Source organism: Neoarius graeffei, chromosome 17 (assembly GCF_027579695.1).
Source record: "Neoarius graeffei isolate fNeoGra1 chromosome 17, fNeoGra1.pri, whole genome shotgun sequence".
Taxonomy (NCBI): Eukaryota; Metazoa; Chordata; class Actinopteri; order Siluriformes; family Ariidae; genus Neoarius; species Neoarius graeffei.
In genome coordinates, this window is record NC_083585.1 from 44370330 (window position 1) to 44388853 (window position 18524).

General features: G+C 41.2%; 1 protein-coding gene across 2 annotated transcripts in view; it reads right to left on the reverse strand.

Moving 5' to 3' along the window:
- Positions 1 to 366: 366 nt before the first annotated feature.
- rxrga (retinoid x receptor, gamma a) overlaps positions 367 to 18524 on the reverse strand; it is a 31586-nt gene continuing 13428 nt past the window's right edge. Inside the window, exons 2-10 of one of the 2 annotated variants that reach the window (XM_060898161.1) lie at positions 18291 to 18487; positions 12819 to 12942; positions 12424 to 12603; positions 10980 to 11140; positions 8456 to 8585; positions 4695 to 4827; positions 3873 to 3964; positions 3401 to 3506; positions 367 to 701 (exon numbers count right to left, since the gene is read on the reverse strand). In XM_060898161.1, coding sequence (XP_060754144.1) covers positions 554 to 701; positions 3401 to 3506; positions 3873 to 3964; positions 4695 to 4827; positions 8456 to 8585; positions 10980 to 11140; positions 12424 to 12603; positions 12819 to 12942; positions 18291 to 18487 — 1271 coding nt within the window. In that variant the 3' untranslated portion in view covers positions 367 to 553. The remainder of the gene's footprint in view (positions 702 to 3400; positions 3507 to 3872; positions 3965 to 4694; positions 4828 to 8455; positions 8586 to 10979; positions 11141 to 12423; positions 12604 to 12818; positions 12943 to 18290; positions 18488 to 18524) is intronic. The other variant, XM_060898162.1, reaches the window with a different exon arrangement.

Genomic DNA, 18524 nt, shown 5'->3' on the forward strand with positions numbered 1-18524 from the left:
TCGCGCTTCCGCAGGTGACGTCACGAATCTGGCTCCAGACTCCCTTGGGATTTTTCCAGATGCGTTTTGTTGTTTTATTTTTTTCTGCTGTAGACAGATGGCCTTGTGCAAAATTACCCTTCTGGATGAGTGTGTAAAGGGACATACTTTCATATAAAAAAAAAAAAAACTAAATTGGTCCAGGATACACACTTTAAGCTCTACAGCTTTTCCTTTCAATGTGAAAACATGGCTGTTAAAACATGGCAAGAAAAAAAATGCAAAAGCAAAGAAATCAGTCCTCAATATTTATGCTGAAAATGCAGAACAATACTATTTCAAACAAATTTTTATTCTTTTTACATAACTTTTCCATATACATGTTGGCAGTTTAAACAATTTCACATTGAATAGAATCACTTTGTACATCACTGGTGAAATCTATGTACATATTTAAAATTAATACTCTGGTTTTTTGTTTAATAACAATTAAAATGTCCTTTGTTTAAAATGTAGTATAAAAGAAAATCAGGATAAGAGGTGGATATTTACAAGGTAAAGGGCATAATTAGCATCACGTGATTTGGTGTGGAGCTTCCAGCATCTCCATGAGGAACGTGTCTATCGGTGTATCGCCGATGAGCTTAAAGAAGAAAAGATGCTCGAGACATTTGAGGCCGATGGAGCGAAGAGCAGGAAGACGCAGCAGGAGCTTCGCAAACCTGCAGCAACGAGTACACACACAGCAAGGCATATAAAAAGTGTCAAGTAACAAAACCATAATTTTGTCAAGGTGTAACACAAATTTTTCATTATTTTTTACTAATATAAATGTAAACGTCTATTCCTATTTAATAGAAGCAGTACGAATGGTACAAGTGATCAATACAAGAGACCGAATCAAGTTTATTCATTTACTTGATTTAACTTATTTACTTACTTATTTATTTAATCACTTCTTAATTATTTAGTTATTACTTACCTATTTAATCAGTTACTGTATATTGTTTGGGTTTTTTTCTGGAGATGATTGTTTGATATGTTTGATATGACTTAACTCAGCATATATATTATCTATTTTAATATACATGTGCATATTTATCTCATTTCATCTCATTATCTCTAGCGGCTTTATCCTGTTCTACAGGGTCGCAGGCAAGCTGGAGCCTATCCCAGCTGACTACGGGTGAAAGGCGGGGTACACCCTGGACAAGTCGCCAGGTCATCACAGGGCTGACACATAGACACAGACAACCATTCACACTCACATTCACACCTACGGTCAATTTAGAGTCACCAGTTAACCTAACCTGCATGTCTTTGGACTGTGGGGGAAACCGGAGCACCCGGAGGAAACCCACACGGACACGGGGAGAACATGCAAACTCCACACAGAAAGGCCCTCGCCGGCCACGGGGCTCGAACCCGGACCTTCTTGCTGTGAGGAGACAGCGCTAACCACTACACCACCGTGCCGCCCTGTGCATATTTATATACAGTACTGTGCAAAAGTGTTAGGCACCTTATTTTTTTCTCCTACAAACTTTGTTATAGATTTCTATTTTATGATTTCTACATTATCGAGTCGGTACAAAAACATTTTAGAGTCCAAACGTTTGTTTTCCAGCACAAAATTAAATGTTACAGAAATTTTTTTTGTATCTGAGCAGCATATTACATAAGCGAGCACTTTTCAGATTGAAAAAGAAAACATAATGAAGGCTGCTGGGTTTTGGTGCAAAATGAAGAAGCGAGTGTGACAGTCAAAGTGTCCAGAAGAACTGCGGCTGGTTCTGTAAGATGCTCAGTAAAACCTACAGCTCATTTCTGCATAAAACTGCACTTTTTTTTTTAATACAAAGGGTCGTCTCACACCAAATACTGTCTTTGTTTCATGTATAATGGCTTACTGCTGTTTATAGTATTTTTTAATGTTGAAACATTTCATTTCATTATTTTTTAAGTCATTTTTGGTCGACAGCATTTCTTTACCTGTACCTAAGATTTTTGCACAGGACTGGAGCTGAAGAAATGACAATGTGTGTATATATATATATATATATATATATATATATATAATATGGCGGCATGATGGTGTAGTGGTTAGCGCTGTCGCCTCACAGCAAGAAGGTCCTGGGTTCGAGCCCCGTGGTCGGCGAGGGCCTTTCTGTGTGGAGTTTGCATGTTCTCCCCGTGTCCGCGTGGGTTTCCTCCGGGTGCTCCGGTTTCCCCCACAGTCCAAAGACATGCAGGTTAGGTTAACTGGTGACTCTAAATTGACCGTAGGTGTGAATGTGAGTGTGAATGGTTGTCTGTGTCTATGTGTCAGCCCTGTGTTGACCTGGCGACTTGTCCAGGGTGTACCCCGCCTTTCGCCCGTAGCCAGCTGGGATAGGCTCCAGCTTGCCTGCAACCCTGTAGAAGGATAAAGCGGCTAGAGATAATGAGATGAGATGAGATTTTCAGTCAGTGATGAAATAAAAATCATGCACTTGATCTTGAACATGGTTGATCGTCAACCAATATCAAACCGTATACATAATACTGCTGTTGCTTTAACCTCTTATTCAGGGTATTTAGGACTCCATCGAAGCCCTTCATGCTCGTCACTCGACTCCTACTCATTTTAATGTACTAATTACGCTGAGTGTAAGGGGTCAAATACAACAGGGAAAGAGATCAAACACACTGCTATTCTGTGTCTGTGAACAGCAGTTTAACACGCTGTCTGCAGTTCAAATAAATCTTCCAGAGCATAAACATTTCATAGACGTGTTGTCATCTACTTTGAAGTTTACAATAATGCACTCATTTTTTGAGGGGTAAAAGCTCATTTTTCTCTCTCTTACACACACACACACACACACACACACACTCCCACATACACACTCCCAGTTGAGCTATTTCACAATCAAATGCAAAATACCCTTTTATCAAGGCTAGCACTATTAAAAAAAAAAATCATGTTCTTTTTAAGCTTAGAAATGTCCGACATTATTATTATTATTATTATTATTATTAGAGGGCGGCGTAGTGGTTAGCACTGTCGCCTCACAGCAAGAAGGTCCTGGGTTTGAGCCCAGTGGCCGGCGAGGGCCTTTCTGTGTAGAGTTTGCATGTTCTCCCCGTGTCTGTGTGGGTTTCCTCCGGGTGCTCCGGTTTCCCCCACAGTCCAAAGACATGCAGGTTAGGTTAACTGGTGACTCTAAATTGACTGTAGGTGTGAATGTGAGTGTGAATGGTTGTCTGTGTCTATGTGTCAGCCCTGTGATGACCTGGCGACTTGTCCAGGGTGTACCCCGCCTTTCGCCCGTAGTCAGCTGGGATAGGCTCCAGCTTGCCTGCGACCCTGTAGAACAGGATAAAGTGGCTACAGATAATGGATGGATGGATGGATGGATGGATGGATGGATATCCTCACCTGCCCAGCTGGTCTGGATATTTGTGCTTGGTGTATGACTCCAGTGAGGCATAAACTTTTTCCCTCAGTGCCTCGACCTCAGATGGATTGGACAAACCTTTGGCATCTACGGTCAGATTCAGTAATTCAGCAAGGTCAAAAATGAAGCAAAAATGTAACCTCCTACTCTCTTATTAATGCAAACATGTTCCATATATTCTTCACACTGTTATATTAAAATCTTGTCATATTCATAACATTACTTTTGCAGTTTTACAGGCACCATGGTGATCCGCATGTGTTGTGGCATAAACAGAGGCAGAATGTGCGCAAATATTCCAATTATAAAAGCAGTCAGACTTAAATGTGCACTGTGGATTTATTCTGATTTAGACACGAAAGTTTTTTTATTCTGTCTTGCACTTGTAATCTGATTAGTAAAATATTAGTAGAATGTCAAAAGAGTTTCGAGTTGTTTAGGGTGACGTGTTACCTGGGTTGAAAAGAACAATGGCTCTGAGGCAGCCAAGCTCCGTTTTGTCCATCTGCATGTCCTTCATTTTAGACACCAGCTCAGAAAGAACCCTGCAGATACACAGCAATCAGATCAGACTCTGGAGAGATCACAGGTCTGCTACAAGAACTCAAACACATCAGGCATCAGACAGATTAGATACTCGAGCTGACACCAGATACACCAGAGTTCAAACACATCAGACACTATAGAGATTAGACACTGTAGACTAGAGAAATCAGACATTAGACATGAAATATTAGAGGAAATGGACACGAGTTCAGATAAAGAGCTCAGTCACGAGAGAACCTAGACATTACAATCAGACATCGGAGGTCAGATGCAAGAAATCAGCTGCAATAGATCAGACACTACAAAGATTAGACATTATAAATCAGATATCAAATATTAGAGAAATTGGACCAACAATAGAGATCAGTTACTAGAAATATCAACATTAAACTCAGACACAGTAGATTAGATACAAAAGAGAACAGATGTTATAGATTAGACACTAGAAAGTGTGTATAGAGATAATTTAATAGTGATCAGTGATGAGATAGAGAGATTAGACACAGATTAGATTAGTGACCAGAAAATCGAGAGCAATCAGACACTACAGATACCATAGATCAGACACAAGAGAAATCAGGCCCTAGAGACATCAGACACTAGTTACTGTAAAGTAGACAGATCAGACAGTAGAGAGATCAGATACTAGAGGTCAGACAATCAGAAAGTGAAGGCAGTTGATAAATAATCTGAATGGTGTGTGTGTGTGAGTGTGTTTGTAAATCAGACCTGTCAAAGATGGACCCCACCCCTGCAGTGTGAGCGCTGTTGCGGTGGACATGCAGCCCTGTGCCTAACACAATACCATCCTTTACTGACACAGAGCGATGAGAGAAGGACGCAATGAGCAGCTCGTTCCAGCCTGGACACACACACACACACACACTCAGCAGTGGAGGAGGACAGCTACATGCGTTGGTACACACTGGAGGTGAGCTAACACGTCCTACCAAGTTTCTCCTTACCCTTACAAAAAAGAAGTTTATTCAAGTGTACTTCTAGTATACTTCTTTTAAACTAAAAATAAGAGAGAGTATGCTTTCAGTTTATTTTTTATTTACTTATCAGGGATGGGCGGCACGGTGGTGTAGTGGTTAGCGCTGTCGCCTCACAGCAAGAAGGTCCTGGGTTCGAGCCCCGGGGCCGGCGAGGGCCTTTCTGTACGGAGTTTGCATGTTCTCCCCGTGTCCGCGTGGGTTTCCTCCGGGTGCTCCGGTTTCCCCCACAGTCCAAAGACATGCAGGTTAGGTTAACTGGTGACTCTAAATTGACCGTAGGTGTGAATGTGAGTGTGAATGGTTGTCTGTGTCTATGTGTCAGCCCTGTGATGACCTGGCAACTTGTCCAGGGTGTACCCCGCCTTTCGCCCGTAGTCAGCTGGGATAGGCTCCAGCTTGCCTGCGACCCTGTAGAACAGGATAAAGCGGCTAGAGATAATGAGATGAGATGAGACTTATCAGGGATATACTTAATAAAATTATATATAAGTATACTTGGCTTATACTGAAAAGTATATAGAAAAGTCTAAGTATATTAAGCTTATACTTAAACTTTTGATCAAGATATACTTCACAAAAGTGTAATAAAGTATTAAAATACTTGTGCCTTATATTTAAGTGGACTCGCCCTGTAGTTGTGCTTATCCTTTAGATAGTAGCCTATAAAATACTTCTTTTTCACACATATTGGCTTCTTTGTGATATACGGCAGCATGTTTTAAATCCCATCTTTTAAACCAACATGTACCATAAGTTTGTGGTCGACTCTGGGGTGGAACAGCTTAAGAGTAAACAGTGTTGTTACTCTTATGTACAGTGGGTGGGGCAAAAAAGTATTTAGTCAGCCACCAATTGTGCAAGTTCTCCCACTTAAAAAGATGAGAGAGGCCTGTAATTTTCATCATAGGTACACTTCAACTATGAGAGACAAAATGGGGGGGAAAGAATCCAGGAAATCACATTGTCTGATTTTTAAAGAATTTATTTGCAAATTATGGTGGAAAATAAGTATTTGGTCAATAATAAAAGTTCATCTCAATACTTTGTTATATACCCTTTGTTGGCAATGACAGAGGTCAAACGTTTTCTGTAAGTCTTCACAAGGTTTTCACACACTGTTGCTGGTATTTTGGCCCATTCCTCCATGCAGATCTCCTCTAGAGCAATGATGTTTTGGGGCTGTCGCTGGGCAACACGGACTTTCAACTCCCTCCAAAGATTTTCTATGGGGTTGAGATCTGGAGACTGGCTAGGCCACTCCAGGACCTTGAAATGTTTCTTACGAAGCCACTCCTTCGTTGCCCGGGCGGTGTGTTTGGGATCATTGTCATGCTGAAAGACCCAGCCACGTTTCATCTTCAATGCCCTTGCTGATGGAAGGAGGTTTTCACTCAAAATCTCACGATACATGGCCCCATTCATTCTTTCCTTTACACGGATCAGTCATCCTGGTCCCTTTGCAGAAAAACAGCCCCAAAGCATGATGTTTCCACCCCCATGCTTCACAGTAGGTATGGTGTTCTTTGGATGCAACTCAGCATTCTTTCTCCTCCAAACACGACAAGTTGAGTTTTTACCAAAAAGTTCTATTTTGGTTTCATCTGACCATAGGACATTCTCCCAATCCTCTTCTGGATCATCCAAATGCTCTCTAGCAACCTTCAGACGGACCTGGACATGTACTGGCTTAAGCAGGGGGACACGTCTGGCACTGCAGGATTTGAGTCCCTGGCGGTGTAGTGTGTTACTGATGGTAGCCTTTGTTACTTTGGTCCCAGCTCTCTGCAGGTCATTCACTAGGTCCCCCGTGTGGTTCTGGGATTTTTGCTCACCGTTCTTGTGATCATTTTGACCCTACGGGGTGAGATCTTGCATGGAGCCCCAGATCGAGGGAGATTATCAGTGGTCTTGTATGTCTTCCATTTTCTAATAATTGCTCCCACAGTTGATTTCTTCACACCAAGCTGCTTACCTATTGCAGATTCAGTCTTCCCAGCCTGGTGCAGGTCTACAATTTTGTTTCTGGTGTCCTTTGACAGCTCTTTGGTCTTGGCCATAGTGGAGTTTGGAGTGTGACTGATTGAGGTTGTGGACAGGTGTCTTTTAAACTGATAACGAGTTCAAACAGGTGCCATTAATACAGGTAACGAGTGGAGGACAGAGGAGCCTCTTAAAGAAGAAGTTACAGGTCTGTGAGAGCCAGAAATCTTGCTTGTTTGTAGGTGACCAAATACTTATTTTACAGAGGAATTTACCAATTAATTCATTAAAAAATCCTACAATGTGATTTCCTGGATTCTTTCCCCCAATTCTGTCTCTCATAGTTGAAGTGTACCTATGATGAAATTTACAGGCCTCTCTCATCTTTTTAAGCGGGAGAACTTGCACAATTGGTGGCTGACTAAATACTTTTTTGCCCCACTGTATATAGTGTTATTAACCCACAAAGAGACAGATACACATTTCTCTTATTTTATTTGCTAGCAAAGTTGAAAACAAAGGTGAGAACATTGTGACAGACTTGAACCATACTGGCTGTCATTATACTCCGTCACCAAAATACATCTGAATTTTTAAAATTTCATCAAAAGGCAAGTCAAATTTCATCAGAGTTTTTAAAAAAAATTTCTCCTGAGTGGGATCATTAATTAATTAATTTATTTATTTTTCTTTAGAGCTTGGATGTCAATTTCAGTTGTCATTGCCATGTTTTTATACTTGGGCATTTAATACAATGTTGCTTTAAATTTTGATTTTTAAAGAAAATTAATATGTTCTTAATCCTGAGTATCTGTTGTTATTTTGTGAATTCTTACCTTCATAACTTCATTGTAACTTAAGGTACAAAACACTTAAGTTGTCTACTGGTAGTGTGCATGAGGTAAGGGTTTGGGCTAGAAAACTAATAGTATACCTAGAAGGGTAACTGCAGTATACTTCAAAACTAAAAAGTGGACTAGATGTATATAACCAGTAACTAATAGTATATTTCCAATATGGTATAAAGTATACTTTTATAAACTAAAAAGTGGACTAGAAGTGTGTAACAAGTAAACCAATAGTATATTTCCAGTATACTACAAAGTGTACTTTAGTAAACTAAAGAGTGGACTACAAGTATAGAACTAGTAAACGATTAGTATATAAGTTTACTTGTGGTACACTTGCAGTACAAAATAAAAAATTCTAGTTGTATACTCAAAGTTTACTTCTCTTAGACTTAAAGTAAATACTTTTTATAAACTAAAAGCGGGCCAATTTAGTCCCAAGAAGTATTAGATTAGTTTACTTACAAGTATACTGTAAGTACAATGATATCAGTATACTTGGTACACAAAAGTATACTTAAGGAAATATACTTTAACTTTACTTAAGTATACTTAATAAACTGAACTTGAAGTATACTTCTTTTTGATGAGGGTAACCATGTAACCTAAAGCTCGCCTAACAATGTCGACCCAGTGTTACTGTGGACAGAAGGAGTTTACTGACCTGCTCGTAGGAGAATGACCTGATCATCCAGAGGTAGCTGAGAGAAGTGCGGGATGCGTTTTGCCCACTCCACCAGGGTGAAGAGCTGTTTATCAGCTGCCTGGCAGATGTTGGTGACAGGGTCGTTTGTCTGTCAGAAATCAGAGAAAGTTCTTATCCAAAACATGTCATAAAGAACCAAGTATGGTACCAAACCCTCGATCAACATTCTCTACAATTAAAATCCTAACTGTTGAGGTCTGAGGCACTGAAGGGCCCTTGGTGTAGAAATGAGACCGTCGCCGGTTAGTAAACTTCTGTGTGACTGTGAGGTGAAGTGGTCATTTTAATGTAAATATATTTTATGTGAATGTAAGAGAATTTTGTGGTCTGCAAAAATGACAGTACTGTAGAGCAAAGATGCCTTCAAAATAATGAAATTAAATATGTCTACATTAAAAAATTCTATAAACAGCAGTAAGCCATAATAAACAAAACAAAGCCAGTATTTGGCGTGAGACGACCCTTTGCTTAAAAAAAAAAAGGAAAAAGGAGTCAGGTATAATGAGTGCAGTTTTATGCGGAAATGAGCTGTAGGTTTTACTGAGCATTTTGCAGAACCAGCCGCAGTTCTTCTGGACACTGACTGTCACACTCGCTTCTTCATTTTGCACCAAAACCCAGCAGCCTTCATTATGTTTTTTGTCTGAAACGTATCTATTATGGAATATGGTGATTTTTTTTAAGTGACAAACATTTTTCTGTTACATTTAATTTTGTGCTGGAAAACTAATGTTTGAAATCTAAAATGTTTTTGTACTGACTGGATGAGGTAGAAGTCATAAATAGAAATCTATAACAAAGTTTGTACTAAAAATAAATCAGGTGCTTAAAACTTTTGCACAGTACTGTATATCCTAGCACATAAAATATCTTGAAGACTTGAAGCAAATTCAACTAACATTTCTCTTTATGGGGCATCGTGGCTCAGGTGGATAAGGCGCCATACCATAAATCCGGGGACCCGGGTTTGATTCTGGCCCGAGGTCATTTCCTGATCCCTCCCTGTCTGTCTCTCTCCCACTCATTTCCTGTCTCTACACTGTCCTATCCAATAAAGGTGAAAAAAGCCCCCCCAAAAATTTCTCTTTATTAGATTGCTTCTAAACAAATACAAGATTATTGAACCTATTTCTAGATAGTTTTCCTCCTTTCAAGATTGAACCTGTCTAATTTTAAACTTGAAATTAGTAAATATGTCTAGAAATAGGTGTAATGCTCTTATAATTGTTATATAATTCACAGTTATTCCATGAAATCAAGTTGTACATGAGCTGATAGCCAATGAGGCGCGTAGCGCTGAGTGGAAATTGAGTGGAATAATTGTTTTATTCTATCTACATTCACTGGATTTTGAGAAACGGAGCATTTTTATTTTTTGCAAATTTGATAAATAAAAACTTTATGTAAAACATCCGACAAAATCATTTCCGCTTAGAATGTAAACAAACCAGCAAAATGACAGTAGCAATTTGTGAAAAATGCGATAATTTTTGAAAAAAAAAATTCTTACCATCAAATACTTTTATTCCATATTTTGTTGCTTTCTTTTTGTATTTTTGGGGGGTTTGTTTTCGAGTAGAGTTTTTATTTCATCCTCGGTTGGTTCAGCAATATGTGCCGCCATTTTGTTTTTCTCTACTCATGGTATATAAGCTGATAGCCTAGTAGTAGAATAGCCAATCAGAGTGTGTGATTGCTCATATCCAGTGAATGTGGATAGAATAAATATATATTATTTACCAGCTAGGAGGTCCGTATCGTGAAATACCGTGACCGAGGTCTTGAAAATACTGACCGAGGCCTCTGGGCTGAGGTCAGTATTTTCAAGACCTCGGTCATGGGATTTCAAGATACAGACCGACCTTAAGCTGGTAAATAATATATATATATTTTTATTTACCAAATTCTAACAGAAAATGAAAGTGCCCAAAAGGGAAACCATATTTAGAACAAACCTGCTACAAGCTCGTCAAAAACCTGTTTGACAAGCTACATCAGCTCGGAATTTTCCGAAAAGAAAACTTGATCTAGATCACTTCCCTGATCTAGGCGACAAAAATGTTGACAAAAAAATTGCTACTAGGTATGTTTGTTGTTGTGAACGAGCGAGTTGCCAAAGGTCCATAACCGGGGTTGGGATCATAGGATTCCAGACCGTTCGCCAATCAGAGCGCACGATTTGATGGAAACCGGACCACGAAAAAAAAAATAATAACAAATACTATAAAAGTAAAACGAGAAATATTAGATAACTTTTTTCTCAAGATTTGACTTGCTAAAATATCTTTTTTTTTGCAGTGTGTGACCAAACATTTTGGATGAGAGCATTTATATTTATATTTATATGAGAGCATTTTCAGCATGAAAGCATAATTACTGAATGAGAGTGAATTTTATGTTCAGCAGGCGTGATATAAAAGTGTGCCTGTGTGTAAAGGCCCTGTATACAGTGTGAAATATTTGAGTTGAGTTGTTTTCTTACTGAGTTGTCTGCATTAGTCTGGATGTAGGTGTCTGTTTTTGGCTCCACAGATAATTCAGCATCTAAAATCTTCTCCACTGGCATTTCTTCATTTAAACTGCTGCTGGAATCCACCTCATTATCATTTTTATCTCGACCCCGTTGCCTTTCTTCCTGCACAGCTACACACACACACACACACACACAAATACACGTTTGTCTTAACGTATATGTAAGGACTTTCCACTGACATAATTATTAATGTTCATCTCATCTCTCATCTCATCTCATTTTCTTCCGCTTATCTGGGGCCGGGTCGCGGAGGCAGCAGTCTGGGCATGGAAGCCCAAACTTCCCTCTCCCCAGACACCTCGGCCAGCTCCTCGGGAAGAACACCAAGGCGTTCCCAGGCCAGCCGGGAGACATAGTCCCTCCAGCGTGTCCTGGGTCTTCCCTGGGGCCTCCTCCCGGGGAGACATGCCTGGAACACCTCCCCAGGGAGGCGTCCAGGAGGCATCCGAAAGAGATGCCCGAGCCACCTCAGCTGATTCTTCTCAATGTGGAGGAGCAGCGGCTCTACTCCGAGCTCCTCCCGAGTGACTGTGCTTCTCACCCTACCTCTAAGGGAGCGCCCAGCCACCCTGCGAAGGAAACTCATTTCAGCCGCTTGTATCCGCGATCTTGTTCTTTCGGTCATTACCCAAAGCTCATAACCCCCCCCAGAACTGCCACCTTATTGTGGTGGAGGGGTTTGTGTGCTTGAATGATCCTAGGAGCTATGTTGTCAGGGGTATTATGCTCCTGTTAGGGTTTCCCAAGGCAGACAGGTCCTAGGTGACAGGTCAAACCAAGAGCAGTTCACCAAAACCCCTTATGGAAATAAAAAAATCAAGGACCGTGACGTCGCCCGGTATGGCGCAGCTGGGGCCCCACCCTGGAGCCAGGCCCGGGGTTGGGGCTCGTATGCAAGCGCCTGGTGGCCGGGCCTTTGCCCACGGGGCCCGGCCGAGCTCAGCCCGAAGCGGTGACATGGACCCGACCTCCTGTGGGTTCACCACCCACAGAGGTAGCCATAGGGGGCCGGTGCAGTGTGGATTGGGCGGCAGTCGAAGGCAGGGGCCTCGACGACCTGATCCCCGAACACAGCGGCTAGCTGTTGGGACATTATTAATGTTGCTAATTAATATTAACATCACATCTGTTATATAAATATGTTAACTTTAACAAAAAATAAATAAATCCGCAAGTGGATTGCTGGAGTGAGAAATTGGTTCACTCAGCTAAAACATGTCAAAACATTTCACTGGATCATGTTGACCTGGACTGCATTTAAATAATTTTTGAAAATCACAAACAAGCCACTAAAATATTACTTTATCAACTGCTGTCACATTGATGTAAAAATTAAGCCAGATTTAAAGGAAGATTTTAAATAAAAGTCTTCAGGTGTCTGTGAAGGCCTCACCTTCTCTCTTCATTCCCATTGCCAGGCATTTCTGATAGCGGCAGTACTGACAGCGGTTCCTCTGGCGCTTATCTATTAAACAGTCCTTACTGTCCCGGCATGTGTATGTCAGATCTTTCCGCACAGTTCTCTTAAAGAAGCCCTTGCAGCCTTCACAGCTGTATACTCCATAGTGTTTACCTGGAAGGAGTAACATCTAATGAGAAGAAAGGACTACAGTGTCACTAAAACTCACTCTGAAACTCATTCCCACATGGGTATCCCACACCGCAAGCCCATTGCTAGTCACTCGGATCATTCAGATCAACGTCGCCAAACAAAATTCACATTTCATTTAGTTTCCACTACCATCATGAGGGTGGATATAATGATGTAATATGAATTGCAGAAGTTACCAGAAGAGCGATCTCCGCAGATGGAGCACAGGTGTTTGGACAGAAAGCCTGGACTGATGCACTGGTAGCTGCTGCTGATGTTAGCAGGAGGTTTAACATCTCTAGAGGCATCCAGGGTGTTCATCTGGGAGGGAAATGGTGAAATGAGAAAGTAGAGTACCAGGACCAGGGTTCATGATTACTAACTATCCATCCATCCATCCATCCATCCATCCATCATCTATAGGTGCTTATCCTGTTCTACAGGGTCGCAGGCAAGCTGGAGCCTATCCCAGCTGACTATGGGCGAAAGGCGGGGTACACCCTGGACAAGTTGCCAGGCCATCACAGGGCTGACACATAGACACAGACAACCATTCACACTCACATTCACACCTACGGTCAATTTAGAGTCACCAGTTAACTTAACCTGCATGTCTTTGGACTGTGGGGGAAACCAGAGTACCCAGAGGAAACCCACACGGACACGGGGAGAACATGCAAACTCCGCACAGAAAGGCCCTCGCTGGCCACGGGGCTCGAACCCAGGACCTTCTTGCTGTGAGGCGACAGCGCTAACCACTACACCACCGTGCCACCCATAATAATAATCTCATCTCATTATCTCTAGCCGCTTTATCCTTCTACAGGGTCGCAGGCAAGCTGGAGCCTATCCCAGCTGACTATGGGCGAAAGGCGGGGTACACCCTGGACAAGTCGCCAGGTCATCACAGGGCTGACACATAGACACAGACAACCATTCACACTCACAGTCACACCTACGGTCAATTTAGAGTCACCAGTTAACCTAACCTGCATGTCTTTGGACTGTGGGGGAAACCGGAGCACCCAGAGGAAACCCACGCGGACACGGGGAGAACATGCAAACTCCGCACAGAAAGGCCCTCGCCGGCCCCGGGGCTCGAACCCAGGACCTTCTTGCTGTGAAGCGACAGCGCTAACCACTACACCACCGTGCCGCACCATAATAATAATAATTATTATTACCTCCACCAAGGAGGTTATGTTTCTGGTAGCGTTGGTTTGTTTGTTTGTTGGTTTGTCTGTTAGCAACATTACGGAAAAAGTAATGAACGGATTGCTCTGAACTGAAATTTTTTCCAGAGGTGTGACTGGGCACAAGTAACAATCCATTAAATTTTGGCGGTGATCCGGATCACCTTCTGGATCCCGGATTTTTTTAAAGGATTCTTGGCGGAGGTCTGCGCTCTCCGAGTGCTTTTCTAGTTATTATTATTATGGTAATGAATTGCAATCTGTTCACCCATTTTGGAGGTAATTTACAGTACCAGTCAAAAGTTTTTACACACCCTCTAATTTATTGGGCATACCTAACAACCTGTGTACCCCCCAATCTGTCCCTCTGAGTCACATGTCGGTCCTGAGATCGAGGTGCTGACCTCTTCTGCTCCTCATACCTGCCTGATCCATCCTGGTGCCCTGTGTCTGGTTGGAGTCTCATCGCATCGCTCCTGTGGAGGACGGCTCCATGTGGACAGTTGAAAGTCACACCTGAAGGACGCTCGGGACTCTTACAGTAATGCTTTTATGGCTGAGGACTACAGTTGACTTACTAACTTTAGGACTGCAGTTGTCATGAACAGTTTTGCACTCAAGTTTCCATCAGTGAAGAGTTTATAACATCAACGAAACTGACTTCATGTTAAATCTGTTAATGTTATAGTCATGTCTGTTGTTGCCCAAATGAGGATGGGTTCCCTTTTGAGTCTGGTTCCTCTCGAGGTTTCTTCCTCATGTCGTCTGAGGGAGTTTTTCCTTGCCACCATCGCCACAGGCTTGCTCATTGGGGATAGATTAAGGATAAAATTAGCTCATGTTTTAAGTCATTCAAATTCTGTAAAGCTGCTTTGCGACAATGTTTATTGTTAAAAGCGCTATACAAATAAACTTGACTTGACCTTCTGATTTAATGTTTTTTCCTTATTTGTATTAATTAAAAGACACTTCATGTCTTAAAGTAATGATGGATGTCATTTTCTTTAATTAGTTCAGCGGTTCTTGATATAGTATGGATTACTACAGTTGTGGAATAGGGCTATTTAGTGTATTTTTATTATTTACTATTTACTGTTTGATCTCAAAAACATTAAGAAGGCAAGAAATTGCACTAATTAACTTTTGACAAGGCACAGCTGTTAATTGAAAAGCATTCCAGGTGACAACCTCATGAAGCTGGTTAAGATAATGCCAATAGTGTGTAAAGTGTCGTCAAGGTAAACGGTGGCTACTTTGAAAAATCTAAAATATCAAACATATTTAGTTTAATACTTTTTGTTTACCACGTAATTCCGTATATGTTCCATATGTTATTTCATAGTTTTGATGTCTTCAGTATTGTTCTACAATGTAGAAAACAGTCACAATACAGAAAAACCTATGAATGAGTAAAGGTGTTCAAACATTTGACTGGTACTGTATCAGTTTGTGGATTGAGAATGTACCTTTCAGATAAGTAAGGGATAATATACAGAGAGCCAGTCATTATTGTGAAATAAACCCTGACAGGGTGATGCAGGACCCCGGTGGGAAGTGAAAGGGTCTTGAATTAACCTGAAGAGGTTTATTTCACAATAATGACCAGATAATTGGACATTATCCAGCTTATTACACAGCTACTTGCAAAATAAATCAATAATTTGACACAAAATGTTCATTTACCGTAAAAATGATTTTATTGGGAGTGGCATGGTGGTGTAGTGGTTAGCGTTGTTGACTCAGAGCAAGAAGGTCCTGGGTTTGAGCCCAGTGGCCAACAAGGGCCTTTCTGTGCGGAGTTTGCATGTTCTCCCCGTGTCCGCGTGGGTTTCCTCCGGGTGCTCCGGTTTCCCCCACAGTCCAAAGACATGCAGGTTAGGTTAACTGGTGACTCTAAATTGACCGTAGGTGTGAATGTGAGTGTGAATGGTTGTCTGTGTCTATGAGTCAGCCCTGTGATGACCTGGCGACTTGTCCAGGGTGTACCCCGCCTTTCACCCGTAGTCAGCTGGGATAGGCTCCAGCTTGCCTGTGACCCTGTACAGGATAAGCAGTTATGGATGATGGATTTTTCCTTCTTGCATTTGCATGTGTGTGTCATATAAGCTACTGGATGCCTTAATTTCCTTCGGGATGAATAAAGTATCTATCTATCTATCTATCTATCTATCTATCTATCTATCTATCTATCTATCTACAGTGGTGCTTGAAAGTTTGTGAACCCTTTAGAATTTTCTATATTTCTACATAAATATGACCTAAAACATCATCAGATTTTCACCCAAGTCCTAAAAGTAGATAAAGAGAAACCAGTTAAACAAATGAGACAAAAATATTATCGTTGGTCATTTATTTATTGAGGGAAATGATCCAATATTACATATCTGTGAGTGGCAAAAGTATGTGAACCTTTGCTTTGAGTATCTAGTGTGATCCCCTTGTACAGCAATAACTGCAACTAAACGTTTCCGGTAACTGTTGATCAGTCCTGCACACCGGCTTGGAGGAATTTTAGCCCATTCCTCCATACAGAACAGCTTCAACTCTGGGATGTTGGTGGGTTTCCTCACATGAACTGCTTGCTTCAGGTCCTTCCACAACATTTTGATTGGATTAAGGTCAGGACTTTGACTTGGCCACTCGAAAACATTAACTTTATTCTTCTTTAACCATTCTTTGGTAGAATGACTTGTGTGCTTAGGATTGTTGTCGTGCTGCATGACCCACCTTCTCTTGAGATTCAGTTCATGGACAGATGTCCTGACATTTTCCTTTAGAATTCACTGGTATAATTCAGAATTCATTGTTTCATCAATGATGGCAAGCTGTCCTGGTCCAGATGCAGCAAAACAGGCCCAAATGATGATACTACCACCACCATGTTTCACAGATGGGATACGGTTCTTATGCTGGAATGCAATGCTTTCCTTTCTCCAAACATAACGCTTCTCATTTGAACCAAAAAGTTCTATTTTGGTCTCATCCATCCACAAAACATTTTTCCAATAGCCTTCTGGCTTGTCCATGTGAGCTTTAGCAAACTGCAGATGAGCAGCAATGTTCTTTCTGGAGAACAGTGGCTTTCTCCTTGCAACCCTGCCATGCACACCATTGTTGTTCAGTGTTCTCCTGATGATGGACTCATGAACATTAACATTAGCCAATGTGAGAGAGGCCTTCAGTTACTTAGAAATTAACCTGGGGGTCCTTTGTGACCTTGCCGACTATTACACGCCTTGCTCTTGGAGTGATCTTTGTTGGTTGACCACTCCTGGGGAGGGTAACAATGGTCTTGAATTTCCTCCATTTGTACACAATCTGTCTGACTGTGGATTGGTGGAGTCCAAACTCTTTAGAGATGGTTTTGTAACCTTTTCCAGCCTGATGAGCATCAACAATGCTTTTTCTGAGGTCCTCAGAAATCTCCTTTGTTCGTGCCATGATCCACTTCCACAAACATGTGTTGTGAAGATCAGACTTTGATAGATCCCTGTTCTTTAAATAAAACAGGGCGCCCACTCACACCTGATTGTCATCTCACTGATTGAAAACACCTGACTCTAATTTCACCTTCAAATTAACTGCTAATCCTAGAGGTTCACATACTTTTGCCACTCACAGATATGTAATATTGGATCATTTTCCTCAATAAATAAACGACCAAGTATTATATTTTTGTCTCATTTGTTTAACTGGGTTCTCTTTATCTACTTTTAGGACTTGTGTGAAAATGTGATGATGTTTTAGGTCATATTTATGCAGAAATATAGAAAATTCTAAAGGGTTCACAAACTTTCAAGCACCACTGTATCTATCTATCTAAATTTTAAAATTAATATTAGAAAAATCTTGCATGGTGTTTTCTGATGGGTTAATGTCGCCCCCCCCCATATGGTGTCACAAATGAGTTGACACTGTTAATGTGTTTATTAAAGCAACAAAATTTACTGGACTTCTTTCTGTGGATTGATATGATTAGACATGGTCCTCCAGAGTCTATGATCAGAACTGTATCCATCGCAATGGTCTGTTATTCTTAGCAGCATTCTACTATTCAGAAATAAAAGACTGTAGAATGCTGTAACTGACCAATCAGAATCAATTTTTGGGTCCAGCTCATTGATGCCCTGATTTAGTTTCCTATACATACCATTGATCGCCCCTGGAATTCCCAATGCCCTGAAAATGTGAGCATTTTCCTGCTCTAACACACCCATGTCAAAGAAGACATTAAAATGAGCTGATTAATTATATCAGATGTGTTAGATTAGAGAAAACAAAAACATTCAGAGCAGATAAGTGATTGTGTAACTCTGTTCTGAACCAGTAGAGGGTAGCAAAAGAGCTAGTCTCGAAGTTTAGACTACTACACATTTCAAAATGGCTCAAACCCCTTCATATAGATGTAAGAACATGTGAAATTAGTTTTTTTTTTTAAAGAAAATGGTCTGTAGGTGCTGTGGGATTTGTAGGTACCTGGGGATTGAAGCCCATGTTAGGTGTGCTGGGCTGGGATGAGGTGGTGGAGCTCAGTGATGAGGAGGTGGAGGTGATGACGGAGTAGGGTGATGCAATACCACTTATGACAGACGGATGGAGGTGTGTTACCATGGAGCCCACAGGTGCTTGGGAGGGTGGCCTTAGGTGACTGTGGTCAACCTGTACTGAAGAACCTGTAATCAGAAAAGAGAGAGAGAGATATGTCAGTGG